The sequence below is a fragment of the Biomphalaria glabrata genome, chromosome 6, assembly GCF_947242115.1.
Source record: "Biomphalaria glabrata chromosome 6, xgBioGlab47.1, whole genome shotgun sequence".
Lineage (NCBI taxonomy): Eukaryota > Metazoa > Mollusca > Gastropoda > Planorbidae > Biomphalaria > Biomphalaria glabrata.
Window position 1 is genome coordinate 34004013 of NC_074716.1, and position 20510 is coordinate 34024522.

A 20510-nucleotide genomic window follows, 5' to 3' on the forward strand; every position below is an offset into this window, starting at 1 on the left:
TTAAAAATTAGATTTTTCGATTTCAGAAAAAAAAAAGTAGCCGTTGCATCAGAACTTTGATTGGTTTAAAATATTGTGATGTCGGATTTTCAATATCTTTTCTAGTTTACGAGATCTAAACGGGACGGACGGACAGACGGTGAGACGGACAGACATTTCGCACAAAACTAATAGCGTCTTTTCCCCTTTCGGGGGCCGCTAATAAAACACCATAATCTTCAAATAGGCTACAAAAACAAAATCTAATAAAATACTCAGAAAGACACAAAGATAAAAGCACATTCTTCTTTCCTTTTGCTAGAAAAAATGTGTACAAATGCTCCTTCTTCCCTAGTGCTATTAGAGCATGGAATGGGTTGCCTGAGCTAGCCAGGAAAACCAGTGACTTGGCAGAATTTCGGTTATTGGTTAATATGCATGACTAAATGCATGACGCGTAGTGTCGTGCGCATCTTGTAGGGTATTTTCGTTTGAGCACCATAAGGTCTTATTAGTTCTGTTCCTAAGGATGCGCTATATTGGTGTCATTGTTCTTTTGTTGTGCCTTGAGATGAGTCTCTTTGTGTTCTCTTGGTGTGCCTTGAGATTGAGTTATCTGTGTGGTGTTCTTCCCCAGTATTGGGTAAGTTAGTTTATTTTACTATCTTCTACATGTCGTAGCTTTACAATCGGTTCTTTAATAATCGTGAAAATGGCGGTATCAAAGGAGTGTGTATTTTTCTTATCTAGGGACGCAGGCTTGGGACTCTGCTGGAGTCAAGTCTGAGTTGTAGGCTTGGTAGTTGACTATTGCCCGTGGCGTTGGGTTGGCGTTGTGAGGCCTGATTGACTATGGCACTGAGATTAAGGTGTCCTATAGTCCTTTGAATGTAGTTTGTAATTGCTATTGATATTTATTCATAATGTATGCCTCATAATATCATATATATCATTAACTCATTAAACCTTTGTTGTTATATGCAATATTGTTATTCACTCGTATACGTTAAGATTTGGTTTATTCCTTCCTGGATATTTATTGCATAAATTGATTGCTAGACTGTTAGGGGTGCCTAGGCAGACGAGCCAAGGCTAAATTATAACCCCGGCATAAAGCTAATAAACACTGTTCAGGTGGAGAGCCCTGCGAAGTACATCATACCCTAGATGAGCGCGAGGACAAAACCCACCTGACACGTAGGACGTAATCATCTTTTTTGAAGTAACGTCGGTATTAAATAAGACAAGATAAGATAAGATACTCTTTTTTCTTTGATTTATTGTTCTCCGTTAGCTCTTCACTGCATAAAATAAGGTAAATGATTCAATATTTTTAGTTTTGCTTTTTTTTTAAATTTAGAATTTGGGCTTAACATAAACAAATCGATGTGTAGCCTACATTCATTAGTAGGGGTACCACTTTAGAGTCTAGACATTCTGACTCATCAATTGATCTGTGAAATACTTAGGAATCTTTTCATGTCTATTTGTAAATTGTAATCTACTAAGATCTAGTAGAAAGTAATCAAAATGTTTTTGAAAAGATTATTACTATTTGAAAATATTGTTTGTCGCTTTAATTTCTTGCACGAAATAACAATTAATGAATAAGATATTAGATATATGTTCACTATTCAGATTGCCTTTTTCATTTTTTTTATTTCTTATTAGTGTGTGAATAATCTATATAAAAATATCTTTTTAATTCGGACATTTTATACACTGCCTAAAGAAGTTCTAGTCAGTGGTGTCACTAGGAAGGGTGCGGAGGGGTGAGGTCACCACGGGGTGACACCCGTTATGGGATGACACCCAAGTTGAAAAAAACATATTTTGATAAAAGCAGAGGCATTTATAAAATAAATTTCTATATATATGGCCAAACATGCTTAGGCACATGTTGTAATCTAGATCTACATATTTTATTTTAGGCCAGATATTGTTTGTTATTGATACAGATGTCTAAAAAGTTACGTGCTTACAGAGGGGGGGATGCAAAGGTGGTCTTTCTTTGAAAAAAACGATTTTATTTGCATTGTAGTTATTTTATATTTACAAAATTTTAGGGAAGTTAAATTTTTATTTGATTGGAAGTCGTTTCATCTTCTAAGTAGAAACTGTCTCAGAATTCTCTGGAGTGTTAAACATCGTTAAGTTGACGACATTTGTGTGACAAAAAGTAAAAAGTTCGCGGCAAGGCTTCTTACTTAACACGAAGATATTCCCACTCCGTTATACTTAAACATTGACATCGGCTCTCCTTACTACGGAAACAAATGTGTGTGTAGACCCCAGAGAAAGAATTTATCAAGCTCAGAACGTAGGAACACTGTTGGTGGAGCTAACGGCGCTTCCCAAGACAACCTGGCTGGATGGAGAAAGGGAACCTGATACCTCTCTGATACTTTATCTAGAAAGAACTTTTTCGGTTATACAAAACACTTGAAAATTATCTAGACGCCAAAGGTAAATGTTTGAGAAACACTGCTTATTTGCCTGGGATTAAGTCGGATGTCTTTCACACTTTAAATACGGCCAGTTCCACTTTTTCTTAATCTAATTTTGTGACCTGCAATATTTTGACTAGGAGAAATAGTACAAGCTACTTTATTTTTAGCTAGACTTATGGAGAACGAGTTTCTGAAGTTCAGAAATCATGAAAAGCTCTTGGCGCCCGGGGATCCGCCGTGAAAACTTTAAGCGCCGCCCCCCCCCCCCCCCCCAGAACGAAGGCTGATTAAGAGGGTGGCAAACGTACATTTTCTAATCTCGATGGTAGTCAAGCCAAAGTGTGCATGTTATACCGTTTACGTCTAAAAGTTAAAGGCAATGTTAACTCTGTTTCTAATTTGAATAAACTTGCATTGTAAAAATAATATACAATAGGTATTGAATATATATCATAAACAATGAGATTTGATATGATAGAATTGACAGTTATTTTACATTTGTACAACAATCAATGAATGTTGGTAATCATCTCAATGTATTGGTTCATCAAAAATAATAAACTAATATGATAGTGTTTATTTGGAAATGTTTGGAGTAAGTTGATTGGTGGGGGTCACAGAGACCCTAGTGACGCAACCACTAGCGGATCCAGGACTTTGGAGTGGGGGGGGCATTTTTTTCCAAACCCTAACCCTAACGCTTAGCAAATCCTAACCCTAAGCATAAACGCGTACAGTATATATATATATATATATATATATATTAGATTTTTTAAAAAGCAGTGTTTCTCAACCTTTGGCGAAAAAAAAAAGAAAAAAAAAAAACAGCCATTTTGAGGTTTTTCTCTTGAAAGCTAGGAAAGCTGTAAGCTACCCCAGTCGGGTCCGGGGCGAATCCCCGACGCCAAAAGCTTTTTCTTGCATTTTTCACTGCAGAAACCCATTCTCCTGACATCTACAGCTCATTATTCTTCCTATTCAATAAAAAGACCTTTTGAAAATGTTTTATTTGGAAAATATTCTAATATTAATTTGCAGGCCCTTACTACATTGCAAATACAACCGATTTGTTCCTTGAAAAGATAAAATACCCCAAATATTTAGATTTAGGCTTTGAGGATCGTCGCCGAAAAAAAATGTATTCGAAAAATATTTTTTTTTATAAAAGCTCAGTTGTAAGTGATACATTTTGTTCAATAGGCATGTTTGTAACTTTTGTTTTATTACAGAACTATAATTCAAAGCTCTAAACAAAAAATTCTGAAGTGGGAGGAGAAATTAAGTGGGCCAATTAGATTCTTCTCAAAATTTTTTTGCATTTTTTAGGATTCAAGCATATATTGTGAGTTATATTCTCAATTTTTTTTTAATACAATAGCAAAATATCACTATGAGTAAAGATTAGAAAAAGGTGACTATGAAAATAATATTTGTGTTCAGAACTCATCTCAATTGTTAATCTTATAAAGAAAAATTTCGTATGAATTCTAAATTTTCCAAAACAAAGTCTTACTTAAAATAACTAAGATAAATTCGTGTGCATTTACATAATAAACTCTGTCGCCATATGTTTATTATTCTGTTTTAAAACGTCTTGTTTTCGTTTGAAAAGGGGAGTGAAAATGTTAACCCACGCTACTTTTTATAATTTCTGCTAATGATTGCATTTTGCTTTAAAGAATAGGGGTGACGACTCGATATAACAATTTAATTTATAGCATATATAAATTATATTAGTGTCACAGTCTTAGTTGACATCCAAAGTTCACGTCATGTTAAGAGTTTAAAAGACACGTGGAATTCCTGATGTAGAAAACAGGAAGTAGAATGAATAAAGTTGACTTAGAGTTCAGTCAAGTCAAGTTAGTAAGGTTTTGCTCCCGGTCCAGGAAGGTTGGACGTTGCTTCCTGGACTGGTGTATATATATATGTATATAGCATGAAAGTCGATGGACTAGTGATTGTTGATTAATAATATTTGAGAGTTGATTTCATCGTGTGCTTATTGAATATTAAAGTGTTATTCGTATTTCAATGGATATCTATAGTTGGAGCTCCAGTGTCACTAGTAGTAATTGTTCTTATTGTTACCCGCTGAGATGCGGACGTGATTTGTAACTAACATATATTGGATACATTTGATACCGCTGTTATGCGGATTGGATTGTTTATTATTTCTTGACTTGTAGCACTAACAAGGAGTGCAGTATTATTATTATTGTGTTGTAAATAAACTTCATGTTTGTCTGCTGAAACGGACTTAGGTCAGTTTATATATTTGTCTTGTCACGTGTCAAGAGTACTTCAGGAAGCAAGAACCCCCGCATTACACGACATTCGCATTCTGCAACCTTACACCATTCAACGTTCATTTACAATTAGTGACATATTTTTTTTAATTTTGTAATTTCTTAACTAAAATATAAAAAGAAAAAAGTATTGGTTTGTCCTATGGGCGGAAGGCGATTGCATGTATCGCCCCTCCCACCTGATACAATCCTTTTTCATTTTATATTTACTAATGATAAAATTTGAGATCAGAGTGTGCGTACGACATAATATACATATGGGTTAAAACATCAATATGTACCTTATATAGATATTCAATTAATTTTGTTCACAAACTATGATTTGTCCAAGAAAATAGGACCGCCCCCCCCCCCATTCAGAGAGCCAGAGAGGGAAGGGCAGTAGAAGCAATCGCCCCCCCCCCCCACCTCACCGAATCGGCTAAGATATCAGAAGTGTAGCGACATAATATAAAAATTATACAGTAATTCAACTAATTTTGTTCACAAACTATTATTTCTAACTAAAAATAGGACCCCCACACACACACAGACACTCAAAGGGTTTAGTTTGGAATGGGCAGTAGATGTATTCGCCCTACCCACCCCACCCAATTGGCTAACAGGGGAACGACATAATATAAAGATTGGTTAAAATAGCAATAACAAGTTTTAATTATATAGATATTTAATTGATTCTGTTAATAAGCCGTGATTTCTATAAATAAATTGGACCGCCGCCCCTCGAAAGTTTATGGTGGGGTGGGGCGGTATTGATGCCATCGCCACCTCCCCATCCCACCGAATCGGCCAACATACTAGAGGGGAGGGTGATATAATCTAAAAATAGGTTGAAATATAAATAATTAGTATATATTATTAACACTACTAATAAATTCGTATACAAATTGTGTGATTTCTTTACTAAAATTCGTCCTCGGGGGGGGGGGGGGGAGATCGCCCCTACCGCCCCCCACCTGAATTCGCCAGTGGACGCAACTGGTTCTAGTCCTTCTATGTATTGACTAGGCACTTTGCCGGTAAGAATAAGGTAGCTTGTGTTATAACTTTATCATTTTAAACTATGTTTTTATGGTCACCTTATGTTATTATAGGTGTATTCAATTGGCAGTGTCGGAATGTAAAAAACATAGAAGGTGGAGGTAACCAAGGACTGTCTAAGAATAGGAAGAGCTTTGAGTCTGAAACGCATTGCATTACTCTTTATTATTTATATAAATAACCTGGATTTGATAGTATTAACAAGTAAAAATAAAAAAAAAAAAGTTTATCTAAAGGGGACTAATTCCGCCCTTAAAACTTTATCTCTCAATAATGTTCAAGTTATCTCCCTTATTTGATATCAAATAAAATAAATAATTACTAAAATTAATTATTTTTGGTAATTGAATAATGTTTTGCTAGGTACAATAAATAATTGTTTGAAGTATCAAGTAGATCGGAGAATATGTGATGGAGAAATAGCGTTAACAATTATTTAAGGGGACTAAACCCAACAAATTTAGCCATATATGTGAATACTGAAGTATTAGTTTCCCATGTTGGTCTCCAACAAAATAATTAATTACCAGTAATTATTAGTTTAATTGGTTACTCTTTTTTTTTTTAATTGATTCATGTCTTGTCTATGCCACTAAATAATAATTTCAACTCGGAAGTGTATGTTCATGTGGTCTGACTTGGAAGTGTATATGTTTGTGTGGTCTGATGTAAGTCAAGGTAATAAATACTGGAGTGAAAGTTGCTGAGGATTCAGCCCCATCCTCCGTGTATAAGCTCTTCTAACAATTTGCTAACATTAGGAACTTGTAGTTATCAAAGCACTTAGATTTAAATATCTTGACCTACAAGGTCATTTCGCCATAAACATTGAAGGTTTAAAATTATGTGTACAATTCACAATGCTAAGTTCCAGTACTCATCACATCTGTGCCTGTGGTTCCTTCTGAGGCATAGGCCACCAACCAGCTTTAACCAGTAATATTTTAATGATACCACAATACAAATATTTTAATGCTGCCACATGACTGTATGAAGTCCCAGCAAATAATGCCATAACTTTACAAACACAGTATTCAATGAACAACACATTATGCATGTATATAATGGTCATTTGTGTTTATTGTTTACATGATCAGAATACTATCTGTAATACATAATGTAAAAAGCTACCTAGAGATAGTGTAGAAACTTAGGAACCCAATCCTTTAAAACTGAATCATAGCAACTTAGTTTGATCAAACCAAATAATCCTGCAGTTAGTTCAATCACACAGTACCATCATAAGGGGAATGCACTGAACAAAAAGTAATCAGCACAAAATATGGTCACACACTGGGATTAGTTGTAAGAGTTCTGCTTACACTTTAGATCATCACAGAAAAATGCCCACTAGACTATTGGTAACGGTAGGCCACTTGGAAAATGGGCACAGGCCAAAGATGAAGAGCAAATAAATACAAGACTTGTAGACCACCCAGACCCAAGAGAAAAAAAAAAGATTGATGCATCAGAAGAGAAAAAAAACAACACAAAAAAAAACAACTTTTGTTCTGATAGATACCAATGGTGTCATACTACAGAGTAAGATTTCCACAACATGCTTACACAAACTTAAACACTATGTCTTATTTCCAGTCTCTTCTACATCTGTTGTAAAAAAGTTAAACAATTGTCTAGTGTTCAACTATTTCTTCTTCTCTCTGTTTGGACACACTGAAAAGAAATGGTTCTATTATCATCCGTAACATAAATATGTACACATTGTATACTGGTAAATGACATTCAGTGTAATTACTCAAAAGCAATAATTAAACAAAAAACATTCAAATGCATTTTTCTGTTATACGCCTCACATTATGACAAGGAAAAAAAAACTTATTTATTTTAAAACTATTGACATTCAATGTAAAGTGTTCCACAAAAAATATCAATGATGATAGCTATACAACACTTAAAGTCACATAAATTCATTAGCTGTAAATCTCTCTACTTGACAAGAGCAATTCTTCAAAGTTATTTCAATTTGAAAGTATAAACAATTTTTTTTTATTTGAATACAATCTACCAATGTCGCTGTTTTAAAACAAACTCTATTTCCAAATCTAAGAGTAACCATGTCAAGTTATAATTCTAGCCATATTGCTATCAAGCAATTTATCTGTAAGTAACTTACATTTTATAAAATAACATTTTGCTTTATAGAGTAAATACATTGAAAAAAACTCTTTTTTTTTAACTATTTGAGGAGAACTACAAGCTTGTTGGTTGCTTTGTAAAAATAGAAATGAAGTCTTATTAAAAGTAATGTATCAGCTGGCTAAAAAGTGTGGGATTAAAAACAAAAATGTTTTTGTGTTGATAACAGAATCATTTGATTGGAGATAAAGCTTGAAGTACAAACATTGAGTGTTCAACATTGAAAACATTGATTCAAAAGACAGAAAGCTTGTCCCAGCCTTCCAGTATTCAAATAGTTTATTGCAATATTAATAAATAAATATTTTATTGAAAATTGTTTAATGTAAAAAAAATATATTTTAAAATGTGATTAATACATTGATATATTCATCACAATCATGGTTGTTGTTAATTCTTTTAGAGATTAAGTTTATAAAAAAAAGAAAAAAAAAGTAAAATAGCAAGTAACACAAAAATGCCAAATCAATTCACAGTTTAACAAATTTGAACTTTTTAAGTAGCATTTTAAAACATTTTAGTACTGCATATCTGCTAAACCAATCTTTATGTAATATTGTAATTTGAAATATTTGGCTATTATTCACTGAAGTGTATGTCATTTTCAAAGAAATTTGAAAAACCTAATGCATTGAACTGTGATTAAATTTAATTTATGTTTGTTAAAAGTGCTTAATAAATTAAATTTCTCTGAAAGTGTTTACACTAATTTAAAAATTAAATAACATAATGTGCCTTTTAAACTGGCAAGATAGAGATAACAAACACTACTGTTTCTATTGTTGTACAATGTTAAATCTTGTCAGCAACACATACTCTTAACATACAAATCAAAATCCTTTTCTTATGCTTGATGTGGGCAGTCTACTGAGGATAGCCTGCACTAGGCCTAGGGTAGCCGCTACCATAGCCACCTCTGGAATAAGGGTTGTTTGGAGACTGTGTGGCTCCTGGTCCAGTTGGTACTGCTGGATACCCTGGACCTTTAGCCTTTAATAAGAGACAAATGATCAATCACTTTCTGTATAAATATATATATAAAGTATCTAACTAGGTCTTTAACTAAAACTAGGCTAATCTACCTAATGACTGATTTAACAGATAATTTTAATTACCTGAGGTTGCTGTGGCATTCCAGGGGCTTGATTGTAAGGTGCTGCACCAGGGGATCCTGGCTGACCATACATCATCTGTGCTTGTCCAGGAGCCTGTCCAGGCTGTCCAGCTGCAGCACCATAATTCATGCTGTACTGTCCATAAGCAGCTGAAAAACAAGGGATTTGAGGTGATGGCCAAATAAAAAGGTTAAATATATCAAGTCTGTGAAATATTAAGCTGACTTTTATTGTGATATGACATATGAAACTGAGTAATTAGATAAAGTTATTTTATTTGACATGAATTTAACCCTTTTGAGATAAGAGACTTTTAGCACATTAGGTGCCAAGAAGATGGAGCACTATTTACAAACTGAGCACTTCTATTACAAATAAATGTATACCAAATAAACTAATTCACATACACAAAACTATATAATATATTAAAGAAGGGTAATATAATCTTAAGGGGATTGTTGCCAGTAGCTAAGATATAGGGCCAGTTTTATTCAATGCTAAGAGCGTCAATACAGAATCAAAAGGAAAAATTTGAACCGAATTGAAAAAAAAATTTTTTTGACAATACTTATTCATATTTTAAGAAAAGCTATAAGATATTTAAACACCCACAACATCAATCTAAAGAGAATTAGAAACTAAGTCCCCACTTTTTAAAAACATCCTTCTAGGTAAAAACATGTTGAAGAAAGAAGGAAAGTCCATATGTTTAGCAAAGGGAGTTGATTCAAAATAAAGTTTTACTCAATTAAAAACATACGTGGGAGAAACAAAACTAAGTTTTAAAGCACAGATGTTGCTAGTTTGTCCATTGTGGTTCGATGATGACCACTTTTGTCATCCAGGGAGCTGAGGGCTTTGCAATGGGGTTTTGTGTCTCCTCATGTGGCTGGTGAGACCTATAAGCGCCCAGAATGTCCTGCTGCACACTGGGCAGGTTGTTCCAGCTGGAGCTAGTGTCATTGGCCTTGCTTTTTTTCTTCTGTCAGCACTCAACTTGTGTCCTGCCCATCGCAGCTGAGACTGCATCAGGATTGTGTGGATGCTTTGCAGGTCTGCTCTTTAAAGGACTTCAGTATCTGTTTTTTTTTCTTGCCATTTAACTTTCAGTATTTTTCTGAGACAGGTCATGTGGTAGTGGTTCAGTTTTTTTGCAAGTTTTCTGCAGTGTATATACAGACACTAGAGCCAGTTGAAATCAATGATAAGAGCATCATTACAGAGTCTAAAGGTACAAGATTAAATTTTCTGTTGCCAGCTTTAAAAAAAAGTAAGTTTTGAAAGAAAGAAAAAGATGTATCAAATAATGCAAAATAAAATTGCAGAGTGCACAGACACCAAAGAAAAAATCACTAGATAATAGTCAAATGAATGTAAAAGTAAAGTGCCTATGCCAGTAGTGACCTAGCAATGTTCCACATGCCTTTCAAAATTGAGTGCAATTGAAAATGTAAATACTGGGTTCATAAGAGGAATGGAAAACATACAAAAATAAAATAATGGAGCTTACAAGGGTCATACTGTTGTTGTTGAGGCTGTTGCTGAAGTGGAACCATTGACTGCTGCTGTTGTTGCTGAAGTTGAGGCTGTTGCAGAAGCTGAGGTTGTTGCTGAGGCTGCTGCTGTGAAATCCCTGGTTGTGGGACACCATAGCCAGGTTGACCAGCATAAGACTGTGGCAAAGGTTGGCCTGTAGTGTAATTTTGCTGACTAGCATAGTTCATTTGGTGTTGTGAGTTTGGTACTGATGGTGCTGGCTAAAAAAAAAACATATATAAAAAGATTAATTTCAATGTTAGGAAGTGCAATCTTTTACAAATGTCTTCCATTTGAAGAGTAAGGATGAGTTACGTAATTCACAACAATGATACTTTAACTTGATGACATGATTAACGAGTGACAATCAACGAGTGCATGCAATAATATCAGATTATGAAGAGCCACTCTTTCAAACAACTGAAAATGATTTGCGTATGAATCTTTTTAGAGATACACTAGTATGGCCTAATATTATATGAATTATATAATATATGTTAAAAAGCAGAACTAAAATTGTATGTTTGTTAGTTAAAACAATGAACTAATCCAGTGATGCTCAACCTTATTCGGTCGGCTGGTGATTTTAATTTCCACACAAACTGTCTTTGTAACCTGGTTTAACTATTGTGTATATGTTTGTTATATTATCACAGCGCCTTGAGTCTACATTATGTTTTTTAACACGCTTTATAAATTAAATTATTATTATTTATAGATACAGTGGCCCCAGGCATGCTACCCTGCCTCATAGTGGCGCCCGGGTGGAAATGATTAGGCCAATGAGTAACAAAACAAGACTCCATGGGGGTGCCTAAGGAGGTGCAAGAGACATCCTCATTGCACTGTGAAGTGTTGTAAAAGAGCTCCCACAACCATGTGACAATCCAGGCTCCGTTCCTCAAGGGGCTGTTACATAAATAGCCTATCCAGCACAGTTATCCTGGTGTAGAAAAGGAAAATGGCAGGGTCCTGGTGTGCGTGGCCTCTGACCGTGAGACTGACCCCCCGCCAGACAGAACAGTGTACACTGTTCTCATTCAGGTCAGTGAGAGGAAGCTCTTGTTTGCTTTTGATGGTCTAGAGTTGTAAGAGCCGAAGGTTCAACTCTACCTGATAGTTACAAGAAGAAGAAAAATAGATATAGTGGTCCCTTCACTGTTAAGGGTCTGACTTTCACTTATCAGGTGTTGTGAAAGAATTTTTGTGTGCATATGTTTATCGTGGCCTATGGGTGTCACTCTTATGTTATGCCCCTATTCTATACCTGTCCAGTGGATTTTATTTGATTTTAGGCACATCAGCACAATTTAGGCCATGTCGTGCCTGCAGTCCTTTAAGGACTACTCTTTCTCTAAACAACAAGGGCCAAATTCTATACAGTCATATCATTAAAATCAAGGTCTATTCACAGTTAAAATAGTAAAGGTGGTAAAAATTTAATTATTTGGTAAAAATCTAATGTAAATAGTACATGTTCACAAATTCATAAATCAGATCTTCGTAGACAACCCTACTTCCCGGATAAAGCCCAGTACCTTCCCAGGGTCGACATTATCAAATAGTGTTTTTAAGTTAGTGGCTCTAAAATATTTCTCCCTGACATCCTGGTATCTGGGGCAATCAACGAGGATATATTCCACAGTGAGGCGAGATCACAGTACTCACAAAGTGGGGGCTCGTCTCTCTTCAGCACAAAAGAGTGCGTGATGTAGATGTGGCCAATACTAAGTCTGGACATGGTCGTGCTACCACGCCTTGTCAGACCCTTAGATGTGGGTAGCCACCTGACATCTGCCACAATCTGCCTGAGTTTGTCCAGTGGATGAATGGGTCAGCCTAGTGGGGGTTACTTGGGGTCAGGAATGCAGAACAACACTGGAACAATTAGACCTGTCTGTGTGATAGAAACTTAGTAGTGAATAAAGTTCTGCAAATTGATATTGAATGAGTTTCTTACTTTGATTACATGTTTGTTGTTCAATAACAATTAGAAAGTCATCACATATGGGTTTTTTTTTTCAACATCACAGGTCAGGTTATTAGCGTCTGCCTGATGTAGGCCAATATGTACAGTATTGGGGGGAAAACCTGAAGTACTGATAGAAGTCGATATTTTTCCCATCATTTCTAAACATACCATGATGAAAAATGTAATTTGGGAAAATGATAATTTATAGCTTTGTTACCATTTGTTATAGAGGGTAGAGGGTGAAAAAAGTGATTTTTCATATTACGTAATATCCGTACATTCCCTTAGTTTACAATATTTCTTCTCTTGACAATAGATCATTTTTCGCTTTTTACCTGATAGGAACTTTGTTGAGCTCGTACTTGGTTACTAGCTGATGATCCAACACTGGAGACACTGTCAGGTGTAGCTGCTCTGTCATAGTGAGATGATGGCCCTGAGAAACATCCAAACAAGAAATGTGTATGTTCAGCTAAGAAAATCCAAATAAGATAAATGAAGTCAATGTTTAGCCAGTATAAAGAAAAGGAACATTTAAATTCTAAAATTAAGTGGACATAAAGAGTGAAAATAAATGGTCACTGATTGAGCACTATATAAGAAATAAAATATTTGGTACAAAAAAAAAAGTGATAAAGTGTTCCTTAAATACTTAAAAGAGGAATCTGATCTGAGAGAAAAATACTTTTGTTTTTTAAATTTTAATACTGTTATATACAATGTATAAATGATAGTAGTTACACTATAGACCAAAATAAAAAATCTATAACTATTTTAACAGCATCAACAGGGAAAAAATGATTACCACTTCCTTCTATCCCAAATGATGAAGCAACTTTATTTTGTGCAGATTCTTCAGAAACTTTTTGAGAAGTAAGTGGGTCAAATTCCTTTCCACCAATAGCATTAACTGGTCTTGTTACTGGCGGTGCTCCTTTATGGGAGTCTGAAGATCAAGAGGATGTCAACTGAAATCTTTAAATAGCCACAATACTTAAAATATTTGTTTTAAGCTTTTACCAGTGTCATTCTTTTTAAAGTTTTAGTCCTAGCCATGCCAACAATATTGTCATGTTTTACTGCATGTTACCTTTACTTGCTATGTTATCTGATAGAGATAAAGACTGAGTGCCTCCAACAAGAGATGTGGGCTCAAGTCTGTCCAACAGATCTAGTACTCTGTCTCTTATGTCTTGTAGCTCACGGCGAATGCCAGAAATACTAGCAGGCTCTAACACAGCTCGACTCTGACTACCAACTTGAACAAAAAAAAAACAATAAGATTTTTTTAAAGATAATAATGAAATGATTAAAGTGAATTTTAGGAAACAAAACTTCATGCTCAATAACTTACCAAACAAAGTAATCTTTAAAATACGACTGCACTGAATTGCAAAAGTTAGATCTGAGCTGTCAAAAATTGTTATCAAATCACCATCTGAGAGAATACATACAAAAAATGAAAGAAATTGTAACTGAAGTTATAAAGACTGAAAGAAAAGTGATAAAATGTGGGGAAAAAATTTCAGCTAATGAAAGTAGGAAACATTTTTGACTACAAACATTTAAATTTGTTGATATGCAAATATGGCTTTTACCAGACTGAGCAGAGCCAATTGGATTTTTCAACAAAAATGGTTATTTAGAACACAGAAGAGTATAAAATTTGTCAATGAAATAGCAATTTTAATTGTACAGATTATAAAAAGAGGATGTACACACTTAGTCTTTACCTTCGTCTTTATATTTAATTGTAATTTCATCATTAGTACTAAGTTTCCCTCTGTACACACGCTGCATCATAAGAACTAATTCATCATATGTGATATCTTCATTATGGATCGGAATGCGTCGAATATCATCACCCAGTGCAACTTTGATAATTAGTTTCCCAGTCAAGTCAAATTGTGGGCTTCCTGAATTTTGCATTTTGCTCAAGTTTCAGATTTTGATTTTCTAAAAAAAAAAATGTGGTTTTTGTTGAAGTATCAGCAATAAAATGTAGTTAATTAGCTTCAATTTAAAAAGTGATCTAACTATAATTTTTTGGGGGGAAAGATACGTAATGGGTGGGTGGGGGTGACACCCTGATGAGCTAAGGCTAACCGCTCTGGGTGATGCTGATCCTACTATAGTAACAAGAAAGGAAGGCTTATCTTTGGTCAACCTAGTTCAGAGAATGCTATCAAGGTGTTATTTTGAATTATAATTATATATATATATTATATATATATATATTTAAAATATTTTAAAGCTGAGGAAGTTTTTACCAAACACAGCATTCTAGTAAAAGGATCGAAGTCAATTTACAAACAATTGGATTAGCTGTGAATGAATGTTAGCTGTAGTGTATGTGAGATGAAACAATCAAATTAAAAATTATATAATGCCAATAATGGGGTAGATCTAAGATGTTTTCCAAAATTTCAAGCTTCTATCTATTATGGTTATAAAGTTATGATGAGATAAAGACAAAAATTCATTTTTTTTCGATCAGTTTTTTTTAAATTTTCTATAGATATAGACTCTATATAATAGATTTTATATTATATAATATATAGTCCAAAAATATAGTGAATAATAGTGACTAGTGTAGTAGGTCCATTTTTATACACATAAAATGGCATTTTATAATAGAATTTTGCTCCAATCCTAGTATTATAAGTATAACTATAACATAATTTGGACCTTATAAAGTATAGTATTTAATAAGTATATATATATATATATAATACTATAGTATACTATACTAGACGTAATATTACTATATATAAATATAATTAAATAAAAAATATAATTTAATAATATAAGACAATAAGTTGAATAAGTCTACGTTGTATATACAACTTGACTCTAAGTAACTGAGATCTATATTTAGTTAATTTAGTAATAATTAAAATAATATTATTAATATAATGTCAATAATGATAATAATCTAATTGACTAATCTATCATTATATTTTATATTTAATCTATTCTATTCTAATGATCTAGATCTAGAATCTAGATAGATATAGACTAGAAGATCTACATGATGATCATATGATGACCTAGGCCTAGACTCTAGGAGTCTAGACTTAGTAGACTTAGGTCTTAGTCTAGACTTCCCTAGACTTAGACAACAAAGACAAAGTCTAGAGTACTCTAGTCACTCTAGTCTAGCTAGAGTCACTAGGACTAGGACTTGATCTAGGACTGACTAGGTGACTAGTCAGTGTGACTAGAATATCTAGACACTTAATAAAAAGATCTAAAACGTGTAAATTTAATTTAGATATAGATCTAAGATTTATAGTCTAAATTTTAGGTCTAATCTAATAAATATCTCTAGATCTAGAAATAATCTAGATCTATATATATCTAGATTAGTCTAGAATAGAAGATATCTACCAATTTATTAGGATTTTTCAGAGCCTATGACTATGAGTTGTCAGCGGAAGCTCAGTGATTTGTGTCCCTTGATCAAATCGACTGTACTGGCCTATATATCTTTTTTTTTTTTATGGTGTCACCCTTTTTTTGCTTGGCGACCCCTCTATACAAGTACTCACCCTTCCGCGACCCCCCCCCCCCCCCACAGTAAATCTGATTTGCATTGCCAAATTTTAAGCTTTATGTTTAATCACTAAACAATATGTAATTCTTATTCACATTATCCACATTAGATACACGTGACGATTTTCTGTATTTAGACTTGATAATGAACAGGCTGTTATGCAAATAATATATCGCTGCAGATTGAATGTGCAACACAGATGAATTGGGACATGAGAGAAATGTTTAGCTAAGAAAATTTATAATCAACAAAAAATAATTAAAATTTTCTATACAGCACCATCAGCAGTCATATTAACTTTGCCATCGCCTGCAGGTATTGTAGGCCTAATACTTCACTGGCACAAAGACATAGACTAAATAGACATTTAGAAAGCATCCTATATCACTCAAACACAGCTACCATCTCTTGAAGAACTTTTCATGAAAGCTCTAGATGCCTTTCCAAAACATACGATTCTCAATTTAAGCAGCCTGCATTCATTAAATTACTGTTACATCAGATCTGAACGAAGTGATCGTCTCCTTTTCATTAAGACTAAAACAGAAAGATTTAAACACTTCTTTATCCCACTTTCGGTCAGTGTGACAAGGTCATCTATCGTTACCGAGACGTTCATATAGACATCCAATTTATAAAGCGCCTGTGTTTCGTGTGTGAATGTTGTTCGTATTTGTATCTATATTGTTATTGTTACAGTAGTTACGCTGAGGTGGTAAATTGTAGCCAAATTGAATTTCCAGTTGTTTGAAGTAATAAAAAATATCTATATTGAGAGAGGGAGATAGAGAGAGAGAGAGAGAGAGAGAGAGAGAGATAAAGATATAGATACATAGATGGATGGATAGATAGAGATATAAACATACAGAACACATCTTTGGGGAGAGAAAGCGGGACATATGTCGATCATGGGACGTAAAAAACAGTCTTAGATCTTTTCGAGTAATATTTCAACAACGTAGACGTTATTACAATACATCACAATGTATATACACAGTAAAACACACACATTTTACACACAATGTACACACACAATAATTTTAATAACTGAAGGCTTTCTGAAACGTTTTCCAAAAACGAAAACTTTCCGTGCGATCCATTTACGATTTTCACTTTAACTAACCAACTTGCATCCAAAAGTTAGTCGCATGCCTATTTCTTAGCGGAGGAATACTTTAAAGGTTTTCTTGCTTCTGTTCTTGCATTTCTGAACCAATAAGGGTGACGCAAAGAATTGTATCATCAGGGGAAACAATTTCGCATTATTGTGGGCTCGAAGCATCTGTGAACACTGTCACAAACTGGGCATCACTAACCAGCTTCTTTTTATTATATAATTTAAATAGTAACGATTGCTTCACATTTGATTGAAAACTATTATTATGGAAAACCGGCTGCAAATTGATTTATGTATTTAAATGGTGAAGAAGCGCCTTAATGGAGGCTTACAAAATTAAGAAAGAGTTTAAAACAAAACTTGACCTTGATCGATAATATGGATATAGGTAATATAAAATAACTGCCCCGCCTGGACATTTTATGGAAAACTGTCCAAAGCGGGACGGTCTTCTTTAGGTATGGACAACTGCTCACCTTAGTATCAAACATATATTCAAGAATTGCTTGTTTAGGAGTATAGGATGTGTATTTTTAATTTTTTAAATTTAAATTTTTCCATTAGACACGCAACTAATATAAAACAAACTTCGTCAAATTTCATTATAAGTATAGATTTGGAAAAAAAATATGGAAGTGTCATTTCTCTACTTTAAAAAGGGTCAAATAAACGGTTGCAATCAATGAAACTAAATTGTTGTTTCCCTTTTTTTGTTTTCTAGAGACAACAATGCAATACATCAAATTGTTATTTCTCTTTTTTTTTTTTTAGAGAACACAATGCTAAAGCAGGGGTGGGCAAACTACACTACGCGGGTCACACGAGGCCCGCCGGAGTGCTTTATGCGGCCCGCGGACACCCTCAGAAATCAGGTGTGCCCACAGATTATAAAACTAAAAAAATGCAAATGTATTAAAATAAATCATTTTCAATATCTATAGAAAGGATTCACTTATGATGACAAGGCTCAGGAACAATCGTCTCTACATGCAACTTGGAAAATGTTTTCAATCTCCTCAGCTCACCATTTAGTGCAAGAGCTGATTCACCTCCAGAGGACATACCATCAAGCAAATTATGACCTGAAAAAGAGGTTCCAGTAAGTTCTTCCACAGGGTTTTATTGTAGCCAGAAGCTGTATTTCCAAAATTAAAAAAAAACTTTGGTGCTTTCACATCATTTGGTATCATGTACATCTGTGAACAAGTATTATTTTGTTTGGAAATAAACAGTGTAAGAACAGGTCGATGCTGACTGACTGCAATTTGACAGCAGTCACTAGGATAACAACTAGTAAGTTAGTTCCACGCTCCGAAACATTATGCAAAAGTGTAAACAGTTAGATACTTTACATTAAGTACAACTGTTCGTGTACATTTGTAGTGATATGTTGAAATGTAAAAAGACTATGACAAAATTTAAAACAATATTCATAAAAATAGTTTTAGAAGTCGCTAACTCTTGTTGTAATTCTCAACTGGGAGTTTTAAAAAAGAAATGTAAATGTATAATAAAGTATAAATGTGAATTTTAAGACATTGTGTACAGTTGGCTATCCTGTTTTTCTAAGTATATATATATATATATATATGGTCCCCCTTTTCCAAATTGTTTAAAATGCGGCAATTGATAGAAAAAAAAAATGCCCATCCCTTTGCTAAAGTAAACATTCAATCAAAAAGTCTATTTTAGAGAACATAACGATGCGCAGGTTACAAAGACAGTTTGTGTGGAAACACCAACTCAAAATCGGCCCCCGAAGTGGTCCACACAGGCAGGTTTCAATATTTTCAGAAAGAATATCAGAATGAAATTCTATGAAAGGCTAATGACAGAGTAGGATGGAGAAAGAAGGTTGACAGATCTTGTGTGGTCCCCCAACGGTCCAGCAGACCAAGGTATAGGTGAAAGTGAAGTTAGATGTGAACCTGGCCTAACTGATTTCATATAATGATTGCCTTACTGACTATTTGTGGAGTCTGACTGTTTGGTGATGGGTAGGAATCCTTATAGTTAACTACATTCCGTAACTTAGTTAAGTGTCTTATAGATAACAAGGTTACAAAAGACAGTTTGTGTGGAAACACAAACTCAAAATCGGCCCCCGAAGAGGTCCACCCAGGCAGGCTTCAATATTTTCAGAAAGAACATCCAAATAAAATTATATCAAAGACAAATGAGAGATAAGAATGGAGAAAGAAGGTTAACAGATCTTGTGTAGTGCCCCAACGGTCCCGCAGATCAAAGCATAGGTGTAAGTGAATGTAAAGTTAGATGTGAAACTGGCCTAACTAGTTCCCCTTTAAGACCTTGTGGTCTATAGGGCAGATGATGTAAAGTTCATCTGTTTTTGTGGCCTACGGTTAGCGAGGGTGTCATGTAGCCAGCACAACGACCAACCGCCTATCCTTTTCCCCAACTAATGTCAGGTATCCATTAGAGCTGAGTGGTCTCAGAGGCGCCCAAAGATTCCAAAGTTGAAAATCCCAGTCTTCACCAGGATTCGAACCCGGGACCCCGGGTTCAGAAGCCAAGCGCTTTACCACTCAGCCACCGCGCCTCCTCTGGCCTAACTGATGTCTTATATTTGATCTAATTGTTTTGAAAATGCTCAATCTCATATTCGAATCCTCAAAAAAAATATATAAAAAAAAAATTTCCGTAATAAAAAAAAATGTTCAGAAAAATAAAATGTATAAGATTACTTTTCAACTTAAATTAGGTTTAACTTATAATGCATACTAATTAGCTTTTTCTCTTTAAAAAAACTGCTTGCATAACTGATTTAAAAAATTAGATTTTTCGCTTTAAGAAAAAAAAAGTAGCTATTGCATCAGAACTTTGAATGGTCTAAAATATTGTGATGTCGGATTTTCAATATCTTTTCTAGTTTACGAGATCTAAACGGGACAGACGGTCAGACGGACAGACTGACAGACATTTCGCACAAAACTAATAGCTTCTTTTCCCCTTTCGGGGGCCGCTAAAAATATGTTCCACTTATATTAAATAGATTTTTTCTCTTTGAAAAATAGTAACCATTTTTTTTTTTTTGTAAAAATATAGTACTCAGTATAACAGAACTTACATAATTTAGCAATAGATTTGTAAAACAAAATATTTTTTGACAAAAAAAATCTAAAACCGTTTGCATAAATAAGTTAAAAATATGGTAAATGGTCATCTCCCTTACTAAATAGCTTCCTGTGTTTGTTACTAAGACTAAGACTAAGACTAAGACCTCTTTATTGATCCTTACGGAAATTTGTGATTACAAG

General features: G+C 34.2%; 1 protein-coding gene across 3 annotated transcripts; it reads right to left on the minus strand.

Annotated features, from left to right (window-relative positions):
• Nucleotides 1-6837: 6837 nt before the first annotated feature.
• LOC106066809 (protein TFG-like) lies at nt 6838-16536 on the minus strand. Of its 3 annotated transcripts, XM_056032950.1 has the most exons (10): nt 15948-15986; nt 14293-14516; nt 13914-13997; nt 13650-13817; nt 13365-13505; nt 12895-12995; nt 10621-10808; nt 10562-10587; nt 9052-9200; nt 6838-8926 (listed from the first exon to the last, which is right to left on the minus strand). In XM_056032950.1, the coding sequence occupies exons 2-10, from the start codon at nt 14486-14488 to the stop codon at nt 8801-8803; spliced, it is 1179 nt and encodes a 392-aa protein (XP_055888925.1). In that variant the 5' UTR covers nt 14489-14516; nt 15948-15986; the 3' UTR covers nt 6838-8800. The 3 variants fall into 3 exon arrangements, with proteins under 3 accessions (XP_055888925.1, XP_055888924.1, XP_055888923.1); XM_056032949.1 differs by lacking the exon at nt 15948-15986 and adding an exon at nt 16518-16536 and having other exon boundaries at nt 10562-10808; nt 14293-14515; XM_056032948.1 differs by having other exon boundaries at nt 10562-10808; nt 15948-15985.
• Between the last annotated feature and the right edge of the window lie 3974 nt (nt 16537-20510).